This window comes from Hippocampus guttulatus, chromosome 1 (assembly GCF_054856545.1).
Source record: "Hippocampus guttulatus isolate MCC_2025c chromosome 1, RoL_Hgut_1.0, whole genome shotgun sequence".
In the NCBI taxonomy this organism is placed as follows: Eukaryota; Metazoa; Chordata; class Actinopteri; order Syngnathiformes; family Syngnathidae; genus Hippocampus; species Hippocampus guttulatus.
In genome coordinates, this window is record NC_141261.1 from 12,066,279 (window position 1) to 12,087,529 (window position 21,251).

The window sequence follows — 21,251 nt, forward strand, 5'->3', positions numbered from 1 at the left end:
CCCCCCCACCCCCAAATTGGATAGAGAAAATATATTTTGGCATTTTAGAATGTGTGAAATTGTTAATACAATTAAAAAAAGATACACAACTACAAACTGTGGCATTGTTATTTAAAAAATATATATATTGATTATTTGTAATTTTTCAAGACTATCGCTGCTCTGTTTTAAATGGGAAATGACTTACATCTGTGCCTCTGCCTCGTGTCCAGGCCATCACAGCCAGCAGCAGCAGCAACGGCGGCAGCACATGTTGCCTCCGGGACACTTCCAGGTAAGACGCATGCTGGCTACTGACGACATCCAGGACGACTTCGACTGGGACTCCATCGTGTGAACAGGAAGTCAGAGACATGCAGCGATGACGACAACAGAGGTATGAGACTGGCCCATCCAAAAAAAACAAAAAACACTGAAGACACTGAAGACAATCGGTTACCAAGTGGACCAAGTTGTAAATTGACACTGATCGAATCGTCTTATCGTGAGTTGCCCCTCCCTCGTGCTGACATGTGTGACAGGAGTCAAAACATTGTCTGTGAAATGTTTGCTTTTGTTTTGTTGCATTTAGTACCAAGGACTGTTTGGGACACCCAGAAAACAACGCAAAACAACAAAACAAAACGGCATGCCATCAGGGGGGAAAAGTCATATTTTTTCAAGAAAAGAGATGCTGTTCTATTTATTTCTTTATTTTTAACCTATCCCATTCGTTGTTGACAAACTCACCTATTTATTGTTTTTGCCCTATCCAGATTATAGATGGAAGCATTATATCAAATAATTGTTTTGATATGTCCTGTGGTATCCTTGTGCCAAGGAACTATGTTGAAGTGAGGGGAGGAGCCTAATTTACAAAGGCCACACCCCTGTTAAATACAAAAGAAGACAGGAGGAGAATACCTGTAGTAATATTGTTCAAAATTTATTTGGGGGGGGGGCTAAGGGGACAAAGTCCAATTTTATTCTTGAAAACAGACAACTCTTCTCATCATATGACTGATTTGCAGTAGGAAAAAAAAAATTGAAACCATACATACCATACGCTTTATTCTAACTTTGTCAGGGGCAAAAATTCTTGAAACAATCCAACTTTTTCCCCCTCATATTATGTTTTTTTTTTCCATCTTGAAAATATGATTTTACTCCGAAATGATATTCATGTGATATTGACATAACTGTATACTTGAACAAATACAACTTTTATTGTGGAACAAAAAAAATTCAGATTTTGTTTTCTTGAAAAAAAAAAAATAAGCAAAACACCGTTATACAATGTTAATTCTCTTATAATGACAGTTAATTAAAGAATAAACTGAAGACTTATTCTCTTGTAATTACATTTCTTAAGGGGGGTATATTTCCTCCTTTAATCTCCAAGTACATATATTTTTTTCCTTTCAGCGTGTCCTTAATACACATTAATATTTTTCTCCCCCTACCCCCGCTGAAACTCTTGAAAATATTTTCCTAACAGAACGATATTTATTTCCTCTCCCTTTTAAAATCACCTACTTGAGATGATTTTGTCGTTTGTAAATTCTCTGTGTTGATTCTGTTATCTGGTATCTGTGTGATGACACATTGAAGAGTGTATGGGTTGAGCGCCGCCTGCCGGTCAAAAGGAATATGGCAACTCATCTTTTCACAATACTTTTTTTCAGTTCTCCCTTCCAGAAGCACTCATGATTTGATTTATTTTTTTTTGGTCTTATTTTTTTCTTGTTTTTTGTTGTTGTTGATGTACTGCTGTCATGTTCTCAGGGTAGTTCACTGAAATCATCATTTCAAGCCATTTCTGTGTCACAACATTCAGTTCTTGTTGGCCCCCGGACACCTGTGACATTTGTCATCTCCGGAGCAAAACCAACTCAGTGAAATAAGCTCATGCAACATTCAGCAGCAGTACAATTAATGTGTGTGTTTTTTTTTAATTTGGTTTTTTTTATAGAATTCTTTGTGCTTATTATTTATGACAAAGGCCAGTCTTATTTAGGTGAAGATATGCATTCTATTTTTGCACAAACTTTGTTCCATGAAGTTTGTGCTAAACATGAATAAAAACAAATTGCGACGACGTGCAAATCAGGTTCAACCTATATGGAAGTGAATGCTCTCCAAATACAAGATATATAATGTTCAAACTGACAAACTTCATTGCTTTTAGTAAATAATCATTAACTTTGAATTTTACTTGGCTGTAATCCGAGGACACTAATTGTTGAAGCTTTCCGTCCATCCATCCATCTTCTAATCCGCTTATCCTCACAAGAGCCGCGGGCATGCTGGAGCCTCTCCCGGCTGCCTCCGGAAAGCAGGCGGGGTACACCCTGAACTGGTCGCCAGCCAATCGGAGGGCACAAACAACTATTCACGCTCACAATCACACTGAGGGACAATTTTGAGTGGTCCATGTTGAAGCTTTGTAGGTGCAATTCTTTCCCCGTTCTTGCTTGATGTACTTTTTCAGCTGTTCAACATTCCGTGTTGTCTATTGTCGTATTTTACTCTTTGCCACACATTTTCAATGGGAGACAGGTCTGGACTGCAGGCACGCCACTCTAATACTCGAATACTCTGTTATGACGAAGCAACGCTGTCGTAACACGTGCAGGATGTGGTTTGGCATTGCGTTCCTGAGCTCGCGCGGTGATATCGTGTACACATTGATGTTGGCTTTTGATGCAGTGCCGCCTAACGGTTCAAAGGTCACAACCATTAAGTGTTATAGTTCTCGACCTTGTCACTTACGTGTATTTGATTTCTTCAGATTCTTTGAACCTTTTCATGATATTAGGGACCGTAGATGACGAAATCCCTAAATTCCTTACAATTGGACATTGCAGTTTGACGATTTTCTCACTCAGTTGTTAACAAAGAGGTGAGGCTCGCTCTATTTTTCCTTGTGAATGATTGAGAAATTCAGGGAAGCTCCTTTGAGACCCAAACATGGCATCCACCTATTCCTATTTAGCCTATTTACTGGTGGGATGTTTCAAACAGGTGTTTGATGGGCATTCCTTTTTTTTGGCATCTGTCCCAGTTGTTGTTTTTTTTTTTTTTGTGGAACGTTTTGCAGCCATGAATTCTAAGGTCATGATTATTTGCTAAAAACAAAAAGGTTGATCCGTTTGAACATTAAATATCTTGTTGTATTATATCCAATTAAATATACGTTGAACATGATTTGCAAAACATTGAGTTCTGCTTTTATTTATTTACATCCCAATTTCATTGGAATTAGGTTTGTATAACGTAAAACATCTCGCTTAATAGTAAATCATAATAAATAAAAAGATGCTGCTTTGATTTTAGGGACAATTCTCGTCAGGTCATGTGGAAATAGTTTTTTTTTCTTCCTCCATTGTGATTTAGTCTCTGTTTTGAAAAAGTGATTTTCTTGATTGCACAGCTCCACATTTTCTGAGTGCAAGATGTGAAGGTGAAAGTGCTCTTTGGAGGGTGATAAAAAGATGAATCTTTAATATTGTCATTATCACCATTGATGCTGTATTACAGTGACCAGCATTATTTAACTTGTGAGCAGATGTGTGTGTGTGTGTGTGTGTGTGTGTGTGTGTGTGTGCGTGCGTGTGTGTGTGTGTGTGTGTGTGTGTGTGCGCGCGCGCGCGCATGTTTGCGTTGTTGTCCTTTTGTAAATAGCACAATGTTTCCTCTCTGTTTTCCCTTCAGAAAAAGAATGAAAATGCAGACTGGTGAAAATGAACAAAGTATTTTTGTTATTTGTCCTTCAAGGAGACACTGTGTGTAAATACTGTCATATGTACATATGTGATTTTGGTGTGTCATAAATAATCATCTGTGTATGCCTCGACGGTTACAAATCTGTTTCAGTGTTGATTAAAATGTTATTTGCCGTTTTTATTGCCATAACCTCACTTCTGCTCTCGTTACTTCACTTCTCTTTTATCCATACAGGTACTTTTTAAATTTTAATTTATATATACACTGTATATATACTGTATATGTTTGTGTGTGTGTGTGTGTGTGTGTATGTATACGTGTGTGTGTGTGTGTTATACATAAACATAAATAAAAGATATCCATGAAGTAATATGCGCACGGAAATGTGTAATAACATAGCATAACAACTTATGACAGAACTGAATATTTTTGGGTCAGTTTTGAAATTGACTTCCAACATAACTGGCTTGACCATGTAAGATGATTCAAGTAAGTTTCCCATTTCTTTAAACATATTCATTTATTTTACTTCATATACTTTATTTATGTATTCACTTTATTTACCATAGTAATATATATATATATTGTCATGATCATAGATAATGGGTCCTTTTTCTCCTTAGAAAGCTCCACTTACTAGTGCACAGATGTAAAGCTCTCGTTACTGCCTTGATTTTGTTGTGACAAACTCCAATTTGGGCCCAGCGTGTTGTCCAACAGGTGTCAGCCTAGTACCAAGCAATGCTTTTGTTTGCCCACCCCCTCAGCATATGTGCCTCCCACCCGTGGATCTCTTTTTATTTTTTATTTTTTTTCCTTTTGGGCCTGTGAGTCACACCGTGTTCCAACTGTGTGTTTACGGCTGCTCTTCGTGGGGAAAACCTTCACAACATGACTGCTGCCTCTGTCTGTCTCTATTTGGATATACATATACTGTTGAAAAGTTGGGGGTCATTTTAAAATCTTATTTTTGAATGAAAAGCAGTTTTTGGGTAATGGTAACAAGCATAGATGCAATGAGCACACCAATCAACAACCTTGTCAGGGGTGCGTGACCCTGGAGCAGATATCAACTGACTTTGGCCGAAAGGCGGACCACACCCTGGACTGGTTGCTAGTCTGTTGGATAGCAGATAATGGAGACGGTCAACGATTCATGTACACATTCAGTCTGTCACAGAGTGGGAACTGAACTCAAGCTGCCTCCAAGTCCGAGTGCACCAATACACCACGAGTGACCCCAACTCACCTATTTGCATTTTTTTAACCTGTCCTTCGTTATTGGTCGAAAAACTCAGCTATTTGATTTTATTATTTTTTTTTTTTTGTAACGATGCCAAAGGTATGTCTAAAATTACTGCTTTGGCACCATCTCATGTTATCATGTTGCCAAGGAACTGTGATGCAATCAGAGAAGGAGCTTCATTGAAGCAGGCCATAGCTCCATCTAATAACAGTGTAGTCATAGTTTTACCCACAAATATGACTCCAATTATGATCCTAAAACAGATTTCCCTTTCAAACTCATCTTAGGTCACCTTTAAAAATAAAACTAGATTTAAAACTATATATATTGGCGCACTCAGATGCAAGACTCTCATAGCTAAAGCCACTGACAGCCAAGACTGAACTTAGCTCCTCCCCAAAATACAAAGCTATTCTCTTAGTCAAGATGTGTCCCTTCAACATCATTCTTTAACCCTAATTACACCTTTTCTATTTAATTGTGGCTTTGGCGCAATCTTTTGGCATCTGACGGCATTACAGAAATAGAAAGAAAACTCAAATTGATGAATTTGAGAAACGTGAACCCCAAATTCGACAGGCGAGTATACATAACTATCTATGGCCGAGCATCTCTTTCTTCCAATTGTCATTCATTCTGAAGCATCTCAAAAAACTGTGTATGTACATTATGCTAATTTTGCAGGACTAGAACCACCTCTTCACAGTCAGCCTCCTCCCAACTCAAACCTGCCCCCTGAGTAACCACGACGAGTGCCCACACCCCTCCTCCACTCTCAGCTCACAGTCTCCCTCTTTCTTTTTTCTTCTCTGCTGTGGACCAGTTTCTCTCTTTGCTCTCCTTCACTTCCACACTGCACCTCTCATATCCCAACTTCAGAGGCCTTCCATCTAGATCTCCGCACGTTTCTTTTCAGTCATTTTTTTTCCCCGGGAGGGGTGTCACGAGGGTCCCTCTGGATAAGCGCCTTGTGTGTTTGACACTGTGAGAACATCTGGTTGTCGTCCTGTCATCATCAAACCAAGGAACCAGACTTGACCGCCATGAATGTTCAGCTGCTGCTCCTGTTGGCCTTCTGTGCCTTCACGCATGCGGGTGAGTAAACTTGTGTCTCTCTCTCTCTCTCTCTCTCTCGCACGCGCGCTCTCTCAAAGCATAGAGTTGTGTCTCTATCCTGCCGTGAGCTGCGCACTGTGTCCACACTTGCTGCCTCCATGTGCCCACGCTGCCCCTTTGTCTGCTTGAATCCCTCATTTTGCCAGTCTCGTGTGCTACCACTTTACAATCGGGGTACCCTTATGATCTCCTTCTACTTGGATCGTAGTTACATACTTTAGATTTCATAAAGTGTTTCGAAACAAGTCATGAGATGAGAAGTGTTAAAACTCTTGTTGTTGTCACTTTGCCCCTTAGCTGTATAAACATGGCAATAGTTGCCAAATAGTGAGCCTGCACTCATTGTTGAAAATGGTTGCGTCTTTTGTCACGCGTGACAAAGCTCATGAATAACCTATTTCAAGTAAACAAAATCTAAACTCTGAGCACGGTGTATTCGTGGTTAGCAATTCTGCCTCACAGTCCCGGATTTGAGTCCCTTCTCGGACCATCCACGGAGTGTACACGTTCTCCCCTGGATTCATTGGAATCTCATTGGTGTTAATATGAGTGGGAGCGGTTGTATGTCTGTACGTGCCATGTGATTGACTGGCGAGCAGTCCCGGGTGAACTCTGCCTCTCACCCTAATTTTTTTCTCCATTGTGAGACAAATAAAAGTTTTCCTATCTTATCTTGAAACTGCGAGGAAAAGCTCCAGCTCACCCGCAGCCACAATGAGGACAAATGTTTTGGAAAATGTATGAAATTGTGAATTCTTTATAAGATTGCCCTGTACGAACACTTTCTCGCAATCTAAATTGTACCCATTCAAATTAAGTCATTAGCTTTGATGAGAAATAACTAGCTCTTGCCAAATAGTGAGCCTGCACTGATTGCTAAAAAGTGCTATGTTGTTTTTATTATTTGCCAAAAAAAAAGCTCAATATTAACTTCTTTACAAACAAAATGGGAGCCTTTTATGGTTTGCAAGTATTTTAATTTGCAGGCAGAGAGAGAGAGGGAGGGAGAGAGAGCGAAAGCGAGCGAGACGGGGCGGGGTTAGTGATGTAATGGAGGAGCTCTGCGGCCTCGTGCCTTTCATTTATTTGAGCCCCCTCTATTAATAGAGAATCATATACAGTACATATAGGCATACATTATGTATGGCTATGGAGAGAGGGCATATGGTTGTTGCACAATGGCCTCCTAAGTGGTACTCTGCCTCCTTGGTCTGTACATATTAGGTGGGTTATCTATCTAGCTATCTAGCTATCTCATAGATGTTGTTGATTGCACACTCCCAAAGAGAGGTTGGAAACAAAGAAAAGAGCTCATCCAGGCTCTTCAACATTTGAAACGCCTGTGTGTCCCATAAAAGCCCACCGCCGCCTGTCTCCCTCCTCCAGTCTCCTTCTTAATGAGTTTTGTCTGCCACTGTGGACTAATAACACAGTCGTCACATCTGGCTGCTGAAGGAAGAGGTCAGCAGCCCCTTTGGTCTTCAGCCTGCTTTTAGAAATGACTCAAATGTGACACTCATACTCCAAATATGAGGCTGGCACCAAAGCGCTGTGCAAGAGAAAAACCTTCACCGTCATGAATCCAGCAGAAAGCAACATCTGTTTAGGGAATAGTTGCTGTTTTAGCAACGTGACTGAAGTATCAGACGTTCCGAGCACTTGCAATTGTGGTCAGCAGTTGGCATACACTCGTCATGAGCATAAATGTCATGCTCTTTTGGGGCTTTTAATGATTTATTAGAATAGGTCTTCTTTCATCGTAGAGTCGAGAAAGACACATTTTTACGAATCAAGGTCATCCTTGTTGTTCACTATTAACAGTGAAAAACATAATGACCAAAAATGTGTTGATATCATTTCAAACTCATCTGACAACCCCCCTTTGAAAATAAATGACTTGTAGACGATTTGATATCGGACAAAAGCAGCAGAAGTGTGCTTGTGTATCGTTTTTGCAAACCCTAAATGTCAAGCAATAATGGGATCTCTGTTGTTTCTCAGTTTGAGATTTTTCATAGAAATACACAAAAGACAAACACAAAGCGGCGAAGACTTCTCCGTAACTTCTGTCAACAACCGGAGCTAACCTTAGCTCCTCCCAGACATGGAAAGTTTTGGTACGCCCGCAATGATGGCAGCACGCCACTTAGATAACCATTTCTGTCGTAGTGCCAAGCCTGACTCGTGAGAAGGAGCTTGGTGACATCGTCATCCGGACTGATGGAAAATGGAAAGAAGAAAGCTGACTTAGTAGCATTAGTCGTTAAAGAAGAAAAGATTAGATGCTAGGCTAACTGTTAGCTTGTGTGGCAAACTTCTCACACTAACTTTTATTCTGAGAGCACACACACACACAGACAATACATCCGATATAGTGGCCAACATACACTGAAACATAGTCAGCGACGGGCCATCATGTCCCAAAACGTAATTGGCGACAGGGATTGGTGAGGTGGTCATGATGCCCCCCGTACCAGACCAGAAATACACCGGCCGTTTGAGAAATTTCACACATTTTCCTGAAATTTCCGATGGCCACCATACCTACTGAGTACATGTGTACCCCATTCGGCTTGAATTGAGAACATAAATGGTGGCGGCACGGGCACCCGCAGCGGCTCTTCTTGTTGTCTGTTGTCTCTTTAAGAGGGAGGAAATTTCATCTGTCATTTGACAAAAGGAGTTGTACTTGATACTTGATAAAAAGGCTTCACAGTGTTTATTGCCCACTACTCAGAACAGCGGGCAAGTCAGTGAAGACCAAAGAAGGAGAGTTGAATCGTTTTACACGACTGACCACAGTTGCGTGGCTCATGTGTCTGGCATGTCCTGTATGTGTGCTGCAGGGTGAGGCATGGAACAAGAGAGGGGAAAAAAAAATGGAGCGACACGCTGACTCAGGAACACATTACTCAATTGGTTGGGCTTTGGACGCAGCGTGCAGGGGATGGAGATTAGAAACATTTTAAGAAGCTTGGTTTAAACCTGTTGTTTTTCTTGAACCTTTTTTTTTCTGCGGAAAAAACTTTTTGGACAATTGTATGCTTCCAATTTGTGGCAGCTGTTTGAGGAAAAAGTTTTGGGGTTTTTTTTCTTTTCCACCTTCCTGCATCCTGTCACCGGAGATGCGGAATTGGACCATTTCAGTCACGGCAGCAGCGCGACTTGACTCAGTGTGTGTGGGTGCGAATCATTACATGCAGCAGGTGATGATGAGGATCGTTTTAAATCGAGGAGGGAATTCAGGAGGTCACTGAAGAACGCACATTCTGATATGTTAACAATAGTTTCTAACACAACCATCGATGATGTATCACAATATCTGCTGTGTGCAACAGAAAAAGCAAATTGATGATTGAAACATGAATTGAAATATCTGCCTGGGAAAATATCACCATAAAAATAAAATGATGAATTGCACCATATACTTTATTTTATTTTTTATTTTTTCCAGGAATGTTATTATTGTTGGATGAGTGGTTATTAAGTCCACCTCACATTTGTGAGGTTCAGGGTTCAAATCTTGGCTCTGTTTTCATGTTCTCTCTGTTCTGTTTCTGGATCTAATGCTAACTCATGTACTTAAGAATTTTACATCAACAATATCAATATTTCAGGCTGGTCTATCAATACTTTATCATGATAGACAACGATGGGATGCATCACAAGATCTATTTATGAAACTTATTGTAATTTCTGATGTATTTATTTATTTATTTTGACTACACACATGCAAGTGGGACTTGAACCTGTTGCCGCTGCTGTAATTGAAATATTCCAAAAACATGCATGCTCGGTTGATTGAACACTCTAAATTGTCCCTTGGTGTGAATGTGAACGCGAATGGTCGTTTGTCCATGTGTGCCCTGCGATTGGCTAGCAACCAGTTCAAGGTGAACCCCGCCTACTGGCCGAAGACAGATAGGCTCCAGCACGCCCGCGAGTCTCGTGAGGATAAGTGGATCAGATAATGAATGGATGGATGAAAGGAAGCATGGTAGACCTGGGTGGTCTGCCTCGCAGGTTTTGAGCTTCAGGATTCAAATTTCAGCTCTGGCCTTCCTGTGGGGAGCTCGCATATTTTCCCTGTGCTTGTGTGGGTTTTCTCCAGGTCCAACGGCTTCCTCTCACATTCCAAAAACATGCACGCGAGGTCCATTGAAGATTCGGTTTTCCGTATAGTTGCGAATGTGAGCGCAAGTTTTAAAACAAATTTTTAATGTGCCCTGCGATTGGCTGGTAACCCTTGCGGGGTGTACCCCACCTCTCAGATTCAGCTGGAATAGGCTCAAGCTCACCCCTGACCCGAATGAGTACTGTATAAACGGTCTAGAAATTTAATGGATGGATGGCTTTGAGTAGAAGCTCCATGTGGTGTTCCTCACTTCCTGTGTGTGTCATGCCCAGGGATACCGGTATTTGTTTTCAGATGTGTTAGTCACAAGATTAAAGGTCTGCTTTATCTGCTACCAGCTGGAGATGATGGACTCCAGATGGGTCATCTCTTAAGACCTTCATTGTGTAGTGCTCACACCAAGACAGAGAATATTTCACTCGCGGGCTCAAATGAGATCCGCAGGTCGCGGTGCGTGGCACGACCTGGTATCCCAGCTAAACACTGCTGCTTCAGGAGGGAAGCATATGCGCATGGGTGCAGGGTACGCCGAGATGGGCTGGGTGTCTATCTTGACCAGCACCCTAAAAACATTCCTGAGAAGGTTAAATGCACACACTCCCTCACACCTCCGAGACAACGCCGTGACTTGCACACATACACACCAGGCGGGGGCCTCTGACAGCTGATTGTAATGGATGCATTCTGTTATACTCCCTTCTCTCATGTTTCTGCCAGTGTATTGTCTCATCCTCCCAGTGGGTGTCAAACTTAAGGGCCATGATTGATGTGGCCTGCAAAAGCCTTTGCATTTGTTTTTTATTTTTTATTTTCTTTCAATTTGACGCTAAATCTCTACCGCAATTGGAATTTTTCATCAATTTTAACTCTGGGAGGTCCTATTTTTGTCTACCGCAAAGTGCAGTCTAACTGTGTGGATGGGTGGAGTTTTCATTCTTTCTGTATTTTGCTAGACTATGTACAGGTGAAACTGGGCATAATAGAGTGTTTGCACCTTTGTGTGCCTTTGCGGGATGGAAGAAGTCTTTTCCCGGCCAAGCCTAGCAACATCCTTCATTTGAATCGAAATCAGAGCCGTCTGAGCACACTACGCCTGAGTACGCCGTGCTGGACATTGTGGAACATTGGCAGGTAGACTGCAAGATCTCCCCTTGCGGATGATGGAGTCGGTTGCATATGTGACGTGGGCAATTGGAGACCGCCTTGAATCCCCGATTGGGTGTCTGTGTGTGACCCATACAATAGTAATTGTACTAGTAAAATTTTTCTTTACATTAGAATGATTGTCATTCATTCGATTAAAATGAGATCTATAAAGATTCAGAGAGAAGCTGGTGTCATATTCATGGATGAAATCCGATATCAAGAATGATCGTCTGCAGCACGCCAAATTTGTCTGCCTGAAATAAACCAAAATCGCGTTACACCACCAGCGCCACAGATTAGACCTGCACCCTCCTCCCTCGAAATCGCTGATGCGCCCGTTTTTGCACCAAGCGCAGACTACTTTCTGTTACCAATTACTGTTACGATCTGATACCAAAACCTGTCTCTCAGTCGAGATTTGCCACTTGAACAGACTTCCTTTACACCAATTCCTATTAAGCAGGTCTTTGGCGGCATCTTGTGCTTTTTCCGAAAGAGCACAAAAAATACTATATGAAAGTGTTTCAGTTGTGAATAGTGAACTGCGTATATGCGGAAGATGACTCTGCTAACTACTAATACGTTTGATGTTCATAACAAAGCATAATGTTGCTCACCTCAACTTTCATTAAGAAGTGGCGTCTTCCTCTGAGTGCCAAGGGTCTGATGAAGAGACGGGTGCATTGGGGGAGTCGCTCCCTTTTCCCCACTCTTCACCGCCGCAAAGGTTTCAGCTGTCATGGCACACTTCTCAGGGAGTGGCAGAGGAAGAGTGGCAAGATGTAGATTACAAGGCATAGAGAGCAGAAAGGATGTATGCACCACTGGTATCAGAGCCTGTGTGCGCCCACCATTGGCGGCACTGGTAGAGGAAATACGACTCTGAGCTAATTGTGAGAACTGAGCACATAATGAAGCAATTGTGAGTGGTGGTGGTGGTCTGGGCGATTACACGTAGCGTAAAGCCAATTTATCATTTCTTACAGGCATTCCAAACAAACAGTCTGAGGCTCAGTTTGACCCCCACTAACCCCCCCGCCCCCCGCCCCACCGCCTCCCCCTTCCTTTTCAATGGGAACAAATGTTTTCTTCTATTTACCCCGCCTGTTGCTAATGAACACAGCCGACTGATGGCACATGACCAGAAATAGCTGCACTTCTTGTCTGACATGCGTAGAAGAATTTTCTGTTATTAAACTTACAGGACTTTAGATCTGCGGGGGGGGGCATGGCATGCTGGCCACTTAAAGCTGGCTTCGTTATTTAACGAGGAATGACCTGCCCCCCCCCCCCACCCCATCTGTCCCTTTTAAAGGTTAAATGTGGCCCCTTAGCACAACATTTTTCCCGGTCCTGAATTAGACCGACTGAAAAGGGTAGCCCAAGTTTCGCCGACTCTGTGCTGTAAGAGAGTCCGGCATGTTGGGGGTTTTTTCATCCTCTTCGTTGAGAAAAAGTCATTTCGGGCCAACGCAAGTTTATTCTAGTCCATAATTTTGGTGCAGCTGAAATGTACCCTCCTTCGTTGGGACGCAGTGCGGTTCCAGGCCGAGTTTTCAGTTGTGGTCGCGGGGATGTTGAACATGGCGGGAGCGAGCTCGGCTGATTGAAGGGTAGTGATCAGGTTGAGCTCGGGCGGCTTCACAGCGCGGACCTTGATAAAAGACACTCGGATAAATGCAGCTCTTCACACAGCTGCAAAACTCATCATGGAAGATTCCTTTTTGTTCCAGAGCACGGCCATCATCAAAACTCTGACTACATGCGGTTGGCTTCCATATGGAACGATACCGCACTGCTATTCAAATTTCTTCTCCGACTGGAAAACAATCATTTGACTTCATCGGAATTCGAGTTCTCATTTATGGCCACCACCAAAATAATCAATAAAAATACTAACAAGTCAAGAATAAAGTTGCAGACAGCAATGTGACGTGTATTGGACTGTAACTCTCCTAAATGCTGACTTTGGTGCAGGCAGCGTGGTTTCAGTTTCCACTCGGTGTCGGTGTGAATGTGCTGTAATCGACTGGCGACCAATCTGGGGTGTAGTCTACCTTCTGCCCAAATTCAGATGGCGTATAGTCCAGCTCCAGAACCCTCAACTGTCCTAATAATATGAAAATAAGTCACGTTAAAGCATGCCAATTTTAGTGTTTCCCTTATAGTCACTCTAAAATCCCTGTTCTGTATCAACTAAATAACATGGATAAGAAAGAAGAAAAAATGGTGGTTTCCTACTCCCCGGCATACAGTCACAACTAAAAACATGTCAAAACAATTCTCAAAATTCAAACTGATTGCCTCTTTCTCTCCACTACAAATTATCCATTTGTGGCACCGCCCTTGAACAACTCTAAATTCTTCCGACTACAGAGGCTTTCCCGCACTCGCCTCACTCATCAACTTGTGCAGCGTGGCTCCCTCCACAGGAAATGAGGCAGAGGATGTGGCATGTTGGGGCCAGAAAGACGGGATGGAGGAATTGCTTGAAGATGTGTGCCGTATTACATCACAGGGTGGGGCGGCTGCCCTTCTGGTGAGGGCGGTGGAATGACACAGCCATGTTACTTTGTTAAAATGTGTTCCAAATGCCTCCCGGAGATGCTGTTTGAAGGTGTACTGGCATGCAATCTTAATCTCAAGGATACGCCACAAGTTCTCAGTAGGGTTGAGGTCAGGGGACGACATGTGTTTTGTGTGTGTCTATCTCTATCCCCACAGTGGCCTCAACCATTGTGTTCGCATGATAATTGTTTTACGGCAGGAGGCAGGGTTTTGTTTTGAATACCATGGCAGGAAATGCTTTTTCAGGCACTCTGAAGGGACCCCACCGCCTCTCCCTCTCTGTTATTCCAGCCCAAAATATCACTCTGCCGCCATGTTGACGTCACAGCTTTGTTGGGGCACAATAATGGTGGCGAATGAGAAGGATCACTTTGGTGTGAATCGGGCTTGTTGGAACACAGGCCAACACATGAGGAAAGCAGCCATCATGGCGACTCTAGTCCAACAATGAATGCATTCACGCACAGGGCTTAAGTTGGCCAAGAGGGCGGTAAGAGGAGAAGAATGGTATGTAAGGTCCTCGGTTCCAAAGTTAGCGGCAGCTCTCAGGTTACCCTACGGAGGCCTACGGGGACTCGCTTGACTTGTCACCAACTAATGGGTCAGACGTGTCGTCCTGCTGTACAGCATGGTCGGCGTTCGTTTACCGTACATTGCAAGGGCTTTGCGTGCCTTGTCGGGCAAATGTACGTACTGTAGATTTATCTGTGTAAATGACACCTTTGAAACAATGGAACACAATATTAATGCGAGACATGGACAAATGATAACAATATACAGTATCTTTGTGGGGTCTGTTTTCTGCTCGAGCTCGACAAAATGCCTGGCAAAGGGGGGGGGGGGGGATGCCATCAAGGGTAATTAGGTGTTCTGCAGATCAGCAGATGAGAATTAACCGTATTAGTTTTCATCCATCAGAGGGGCTCAGTGGTGATTTTTAAATTGAATAAAAATGTCTTCCACAACATATCAACATTTACTCCAAATCACAAAATGACTACTTTACTAATTCTAGAGTGAAATGTGTGTGTTCAAGTGACTCAGTGAAGGAAACGGCATGACAATTTGACAGAATAGAGGCAACTGAATGTTTTTTTTTTTTAAATCTTGTATGACTATTTATACAGTGACTCACAGATCTATATCAAATATAAAATGCAAACTGTAATGGAAAGGGGAAAAAAACACATTTGTCTCGGTAGACCTCAATGCAGAACCCCCATAGGTCACTATTACCCCTTTTCCAACCGCCCGCCCCCCCCCCCAAAAAAAAACAACTTCATTCGACACCAGGGCCAGTGCTGTGCTTAGTTGGCACTTAACAAGTTCGTGTTTGGTTTTCTGCCGGAAAAGAGCCAAGTAGGAGTTACATCATTGTCAAACGACACTGCTTTACGTTGACGTTTACCCAAGAGCGCCTACGCTACTAATAGTATTAATAATGCACTGTTAGCATCTGCCAGGCAAATTAGCATAGCATCGATTATACTTGTATGATCACGTTTGGCTGCGAGTCGGAGATCGCATGCTATATGGCCGCATCTCAACAGTTTGTCCAAAACTTGCGTGTGTCCAGGGAGTCATTCCTCTACATTTGTGCTCATAATACCGTCCCCTGACCTAGTCCGGCCCGACAAATAATCGGGGCAAGCTTCAGCACCAATTTCAAGTCCCAGAACTAGAGCTAGAGGCAATTTCGGTGGTGGAAAAAGAAACTAACCTGGACGCTAGCCCGGAACTAGCACGAGCACAAGCGCGGCGGTAGAGGGCTATATGTTGGGTACTGGTAGTTTAATTGTAAGCATTTCTTTTAATTGTAAGCATACAAAGAGCAGCAGTTAGCAGCAAAGATGTGACATCTATCTAAATGGTTGCTGTCTAGGCCCCACAGTCCTCCCAACAGCCCACGACGTTTTGCCGACTCACTCCTTAGCAGACCTCCGGACCCATGAGGCCACAGAGGCCGGCACAGAGTTGGACGTCATCACCGGTCCTCCGTTAACCCACCCAATGACGGCCGAACAGCAAGAAGCGGTGGGCGTCACGACAGAGGCGCCCTCTCCTCAGGCGACGCCCGGGACTGAGGAGCCCTCGGTCGAGAGTGAAACCCCCACTTCGGTTGCTACCGAGGCTGCCGAACCCCTTACCACCGAGTCCCCTGCTGTGGAGATCACCCCCACGGAGGCTCCCGAAGAGGCTGAGATCATCCCCCAGTGGACGGAAACTGTCAAGGTGGACATGCCAGATGAGGTGGTTGTTGAAGATGGTGCAGAGGGTGAGCAATGAATAAATGAGATAAATAATTAGTATAAGAGGTACACGAAAGACTCACTCCTCAAGTTCAAACACCCTTCAGTTGTATTTCACTTTTTAGTTCTCATTTTGCATTTGCATATACTGAATTGTTTTGAAACTTTAAATTTTGTCCACGTATTATTTAACTCACTGTATGTAAAATGCATTTTAATTGAATCAATATTGAAGTTGATCTTTTTATTGTCCTATTATTAAGCGCAGTGTGAATGTTCAATCCATGCCTAACATGACAGTGTTTAAAAAAAAAAAGTCATTATACTCACGGGCATAAAACACTGTGGCATAAAAGGCCGTTTCATGTTTCATGTTAGTTTTTGATGGTGGTAATGAGGCGCTAAGCAGATGCGATTTGCAAAAAAGTTGAGAACTACTGTCCGAACACTTTGATTTCTGTCCTGCAGAAGGCCTGAGTTCGGGCCAAGTCGTCGGCATTGTGATTGGCGCTCTGTTGGCCGTCGTCATTGTCATCATCGCGGTGATTGCTGTCGTGAGGAGGATGGGAAAGTACTCGTGAGTACCTTGCCTCAATTTCAAATCGTCATGTCGCGTTGACTGGATATGAATATTTGTATCAATGAAAACTTATATATTAATTTTTTGTATATGTATTCATTATTATTGCGATTATTATTATTATTATTTCTATTATTAGCATCGTTGCTGTTGTTCTTATTTCTTTTTACTGTTTTGACTTCATTTTCATTTATTGTTTGTAGTTGTTTATTTGTTAAATGGAGGTGAGACAACACAATTACCCAATAGAAACCACTCATGTGCTGTCTGATCATGCAGTCGTATTTGTTCGTGTGTGTGTGGGTGCGTGTATGTGCGGGCGTGCACGTGTGTTTGTCCTAGTTCTGCCAGTGAAAAAAGACAGTGTGATTGGCTTCTATGATTTTTTTTCTTCCCTTCTGTTAGATGCTTTCAGCTAATCATGTACTGCAATCCCGCACTTAACTTCTGAATCATCAGTTTCAGATCATCATTACAAAAGAGTTATGGTATTGTGTGAAACACTAAGACTTGCTTTTTTGTGGTACGTGTCTGGCTAAAAATGGTGGTACTTAACCTGGATTCGATCGAAACCTGGGGTTAAGAACCTTATCTCCTGAGTGACAGCAGCTCTCCTTCTCGTCCTCAGCCCCTGAAGAAGAAAACGACGAAGGCGGCCAAGCAGCAGGAGCCATCAAAGTTCTGGAAATTCTGAACTACTGAACTGTGACGTCAATTACAATCATTGAAACAGCAACCGACGAATAAATTTAACACCAGAACTTCATGATTCTAAGCAGGACTCGGAACTGTCATGTAGCCGAAAGAAAAAGATGGGAGCCTAGTTTGTGTGTCCAGTATGTATGATATGTATGTAAAACGACAGAGACATGCCGCTCATTGTTCACCTCGATGACGTCACGGCAAATGGAGTGATTCATATAAACACAATACACAAAGGAATTTCACCGTAAGACGTGATCCCGCATCAGCGATATAGTGATTAGACTCGTTTTTTTTTTTTTTATGGGATGGGGAAATCAACAAGACGTTCGTCAGTTTGTTCGCGAGGCTACATCCTGTTTCAGGAAAGCTGATGTTAAGACTTTAGGAATAGGTCAAAAGGACCGTACCAATTTAAGACGAGGGGGAACGCTTCTATGGTGTTTTACACTGTGAACAGACATATACATTTCTTTAACAAGAGTGGAAAATGTTATGCTGCACCATATTTGTTTGTTTGTTGGTAGCAGGCTACTACCTGGTTCAAGAATACTGACATAAAACCTATAGCCAAAAATCTCGATCAGAATTCTTGGGTGGTGGGAAAGTTTCTATCTGGATTTACACCGCAAAAAGAGAAAATAAATGTTGTTAAGAAACATTAAAAGCATGGAGCGCCATACTTTATAATTTGCTAGTCAACAGGCTTCTTCCTGTTCAAGACCAATGACGTCATACTTAAGGCTTAGCCAATATGGACTCTACCATTTCTCTGACTTTCTGGAACAAGTTTCTGCTTTAGGAATAGAAAAAAGGGACCCTACCAATTTGGATTTATTTTGGGGAAGGGACACTGCTTCTATTGTGATATACACTGTGGAAAGAGAAATACATTTGCGAACAAAAGTGAAAATCATTATCAAATGCCGTATTTGTCTTTTGTTTGTTCATTTTGTTTGTTAGTTAACAGGCAACTTCCTGCTTCAAGATGGCTGACAAGACTTTCGGCCACAGGTGTCAAAGTCAAGGCCCGGGGGCCAGATCTGGTGACGCCACCTCATTTTATGTGGCCCGCGGAAGCAAATCAAGCATGTCAAGTTCCATGATGCTTGCTAAAGTCTGAACCAAATTTTCAAATTGTCTTATGTAACCCACAATAACAGTCATTATTTTTGACTTCTGATTTTAAAACTAGTTATCCATCAATTTATTGTGTGCTGTGTATGGAAAACGTGGAGGTGATTACACATTTATATAAGGTTTCCCAAAATTCATAACGGCCCTCCAAGGTAAACCGTAACTACAATGTGGCCCGTGACCAAAATGAGTTTGACACCCCTGCTTTAGGCTTAGCCAAAAATGACAACAAATTCTAGGACAGGGGTCATTTCTATTGTGAGTCAAATGTAATGTTCGTGTAACCATCTGATTTTTTTTTTTTTTTTTTTTACCTAGCAGGCTATTTACCGTTTTGAAAAAGATAACGTAAGACTAAGAATGGAGAACAAGGACTCAGGAAATACAGTGTACATTTCTTGAACAAAAGTGAAAAACATCCCACAACTGGGGCGTCGAGAACAGTGCTGTTATGTTTCAAATGGCAAAAAGAGAAAGGATATTTCTGTTCACATCAATGAAAACATTGTGAAAGTCCATATTTGTGTTTGTTTGTCCATCAGTTTGTTCCGAAAACTACTTCCTGGTTTAGAAAGCATGATGTAAGACCTGAATAGATCAAACCCAATCACCCATTTAATATTCTGGGGAATCTTTTCTCCTCTGCCTCAAAGTGTGGGTGGGGGAAAAAAGAAAATAAACTTTCTAAATGTTTAACCAGACACATACAAAACAGTTTTTCATCTGCAGTTTTGGAAAACATTTTCAATGCTAGATCTTGCTTGATAACAACTAACAAAAGGTTTTAGAATGAGATAATTAAACGTTCATGCAACGGGGAAGGAGAAAAGTACAAAGTAACGATGGCTACAAATTAGACACAATGGAACCTATTTTGGCAGTGATGTCATTTTTGGGCCAGCACAAGTCTAGCCTTGCGTGTTTGGGGCCGTGTTACGTCTGTCTGGGCGTGACTGTGCATGAAGCAGCCTCGCCCCCAACGCTCCTGCTAATTTGATGACAGAAAGTAGTCTGCACTCAGCGTAAAAATGGGACAATGGCCTAGTTCAGCGTGTTTGTGAATCAAGTAGAGCCACTACGATTTCTGCCATGACCCCCAGTGCATCTCGTAAAAAGTAGATTCAATTTTAAATGAAAAGTAGGTCTATTTTGCAGAGCAGGTGGTGTTACGCGATTTTGGTGTATCAAAGAACAGGCAGATTCGGCACTGCAAGGACGCGCGTGGTGGTCCTCATGGTATTTCATTCATGATATGACATCAGCGTGAGAATTATAATCATCATCCTTTTTTTAAATAAATTTTAATAGCAGCCAGTCACTATTGCCAGTGGTCACACACAGACGCAAGATCGCGTTCAAGGCTATCTCCAATTTCCCACGCACATACACAACCGACTACGTCATCCGATAAGGGAGATATTACAGTGTACGTGTCAATGTCCAGCGAGTCTAATCTGTTTCCGCATGTCAAGCACGGCAAACTTGGCCTTGCGCTTCGTACCGCCCTGATTTTCGTGCAAATTAGGGATGTAGCGAGGATTGGCTGGGAAAACACCAAGTTCCATCCCACAACGGCGCACAAAGGCGCAAACACTCAATTACACCCGAAGTCTAGCAAAATCCAAAACAAAAAAACACTCCGCCCATATGCACAGTTCCACTGCGCTCTGCGCTCGCCTTGCACTCTGAACAAAAATAGGGCCTCGGTTGATGTTGCACCTGCATACGCTATCATTAGTGACTATAAGACACATGGTACATGCAGACCTGTTAATCATTTCTCCTCAGTCCCTGACATTTTGTTGACCAACTGTATGAAACGCTGTTGCAGAAGTGACTTGGTATAGGCCAGAGGGTGGGTTGTAACATAAAAACAAATTACATTAAAGCAATGGTGACGTGACATTTTGCCTCCTTTCACATTGACAACTAACAGAAGAGTTTGCGCCACTGTCACTAGTCGATCAGAACCATGTTAGAGCTCGTTATCAATGTGAACTGATTGTATTTTATCAATGGACACCCCGTCTTGAAATGAAACAGCTGTGCCGTTGAAGTCGCACACATTTGGGCAATCGTTGTAAAAGCTGATAAGCAGGATTGCCGTTCAGGCTTCGAAATGAGTTGCTGTGCATCAGGCCTGCTCCGTTCTGTCCTCCGTGCATAAACGGGTGTACAAATAAGTCTTCGTTTGGCTTTGCTTGCCTGACGAAACTTGCGTAATGTGCACTGAATGAGTGACGTAATCGTTAATGAATAGGCTTTAAGACACAGGAAAATGTTTGCAACGACTTGTTTTGTTTTCCTTCCTCCTGCTTTGCCATGTGCTGTTTTTACCAACACAACTCTTATGTGTGCCTTCTGATTGGTTGGAACCCTTTTTATTTAATTTCTTTTGTTCATACTGTTTCAATAAATAAATAAAAGCACCCCATTGTGTCCAGAGAGTGGCCTTTTTCTGTTTTCGAATACTTTTCAAATCTCTGTCGTCCCATCAGTCACATTAGGTGGTTACCAGGACAACGCCCAACTCCTGTGCCATAGAACAGAAGCTGAATGCGAGACATCATCAGCTGTGCCATGGGAAATTATTCAATTTTGCTTAATTGTTGTCAAAAAATATGACTTGTTTATGACAAAATATGTCTCTTCGTTCATCTGTCAATG

At 42.4% G+C, this 21,251-nt stretch overlaps 2 protein-coding genes across 2 annotated transcripts in view; both read left to right on the plus strand.

The window, feature by feature from the left end:
- Window positions 1–3,899, plus strand: part of LOC147210397 (forkhead box protein J3-like) — a 63,046-nt gene extending 59,147 nt beyond the window's left edge. The window contains exon 12 of the mRNA XM_086109972.1: window positions 213–3,899. Coding sequence (XP_085966098.1) covers window positions 213–337 — 125 coding nt within the window. The 3' untranslated portion in view covers window positions 338–3,899. The remainder of the gene's footprint in view (window positions 1–212) is intronic.
- A 1,822-nt stretch (window positions 3,900–5,721) lies between these two features.
- Window positions 5,722–21,014, plus strand: pdpn (podoplanin). The gene is made up of 4 exons (XM_086109985.1): window positions 5,722–6,046; window positions 15,799–16,191; window positions 16,634–16,742; window positions 17,374–21,014. The coding sequence occupies exons 1-4, from the start codon at window positions 5,995–5,997 to the stop codon at window positions 17,378–17,380; spliced, it is 561 nt and encodes a 186-aa protein (XP_085966111.1). The 5' UTR covers window positions 5,722–5,994; the 3' UTR covers window positions 17,381–21,014.
- The last annotated feature ends 237 nt before the right edge of the window (window positions 21,015–21,251 follow it).

Coding starts and splice junctions, on each gene's coding strand:
- pdpn (XM_086109985.1), top strand. CDS start 5,995: ATGAATGTTCAGCTGCTGCTCCTGTTGGCCTTCTGTGCCTTCACGCAT. Junction 6,047..15,798: donor CTGTGCCTTCACGCATGCGG/GTGAGTAAACTT, acceptor GTTGCTGTCTAG/GCCCCACAGTCCTCCCAACA. Junction 16,192..16,633: donor TGTTGAAGATGGTGCAGAGG/GTGAGCAATGAA, acceptor TCTGTCCTGCAG/AAGGCCTGAGTTCGGGCCAA.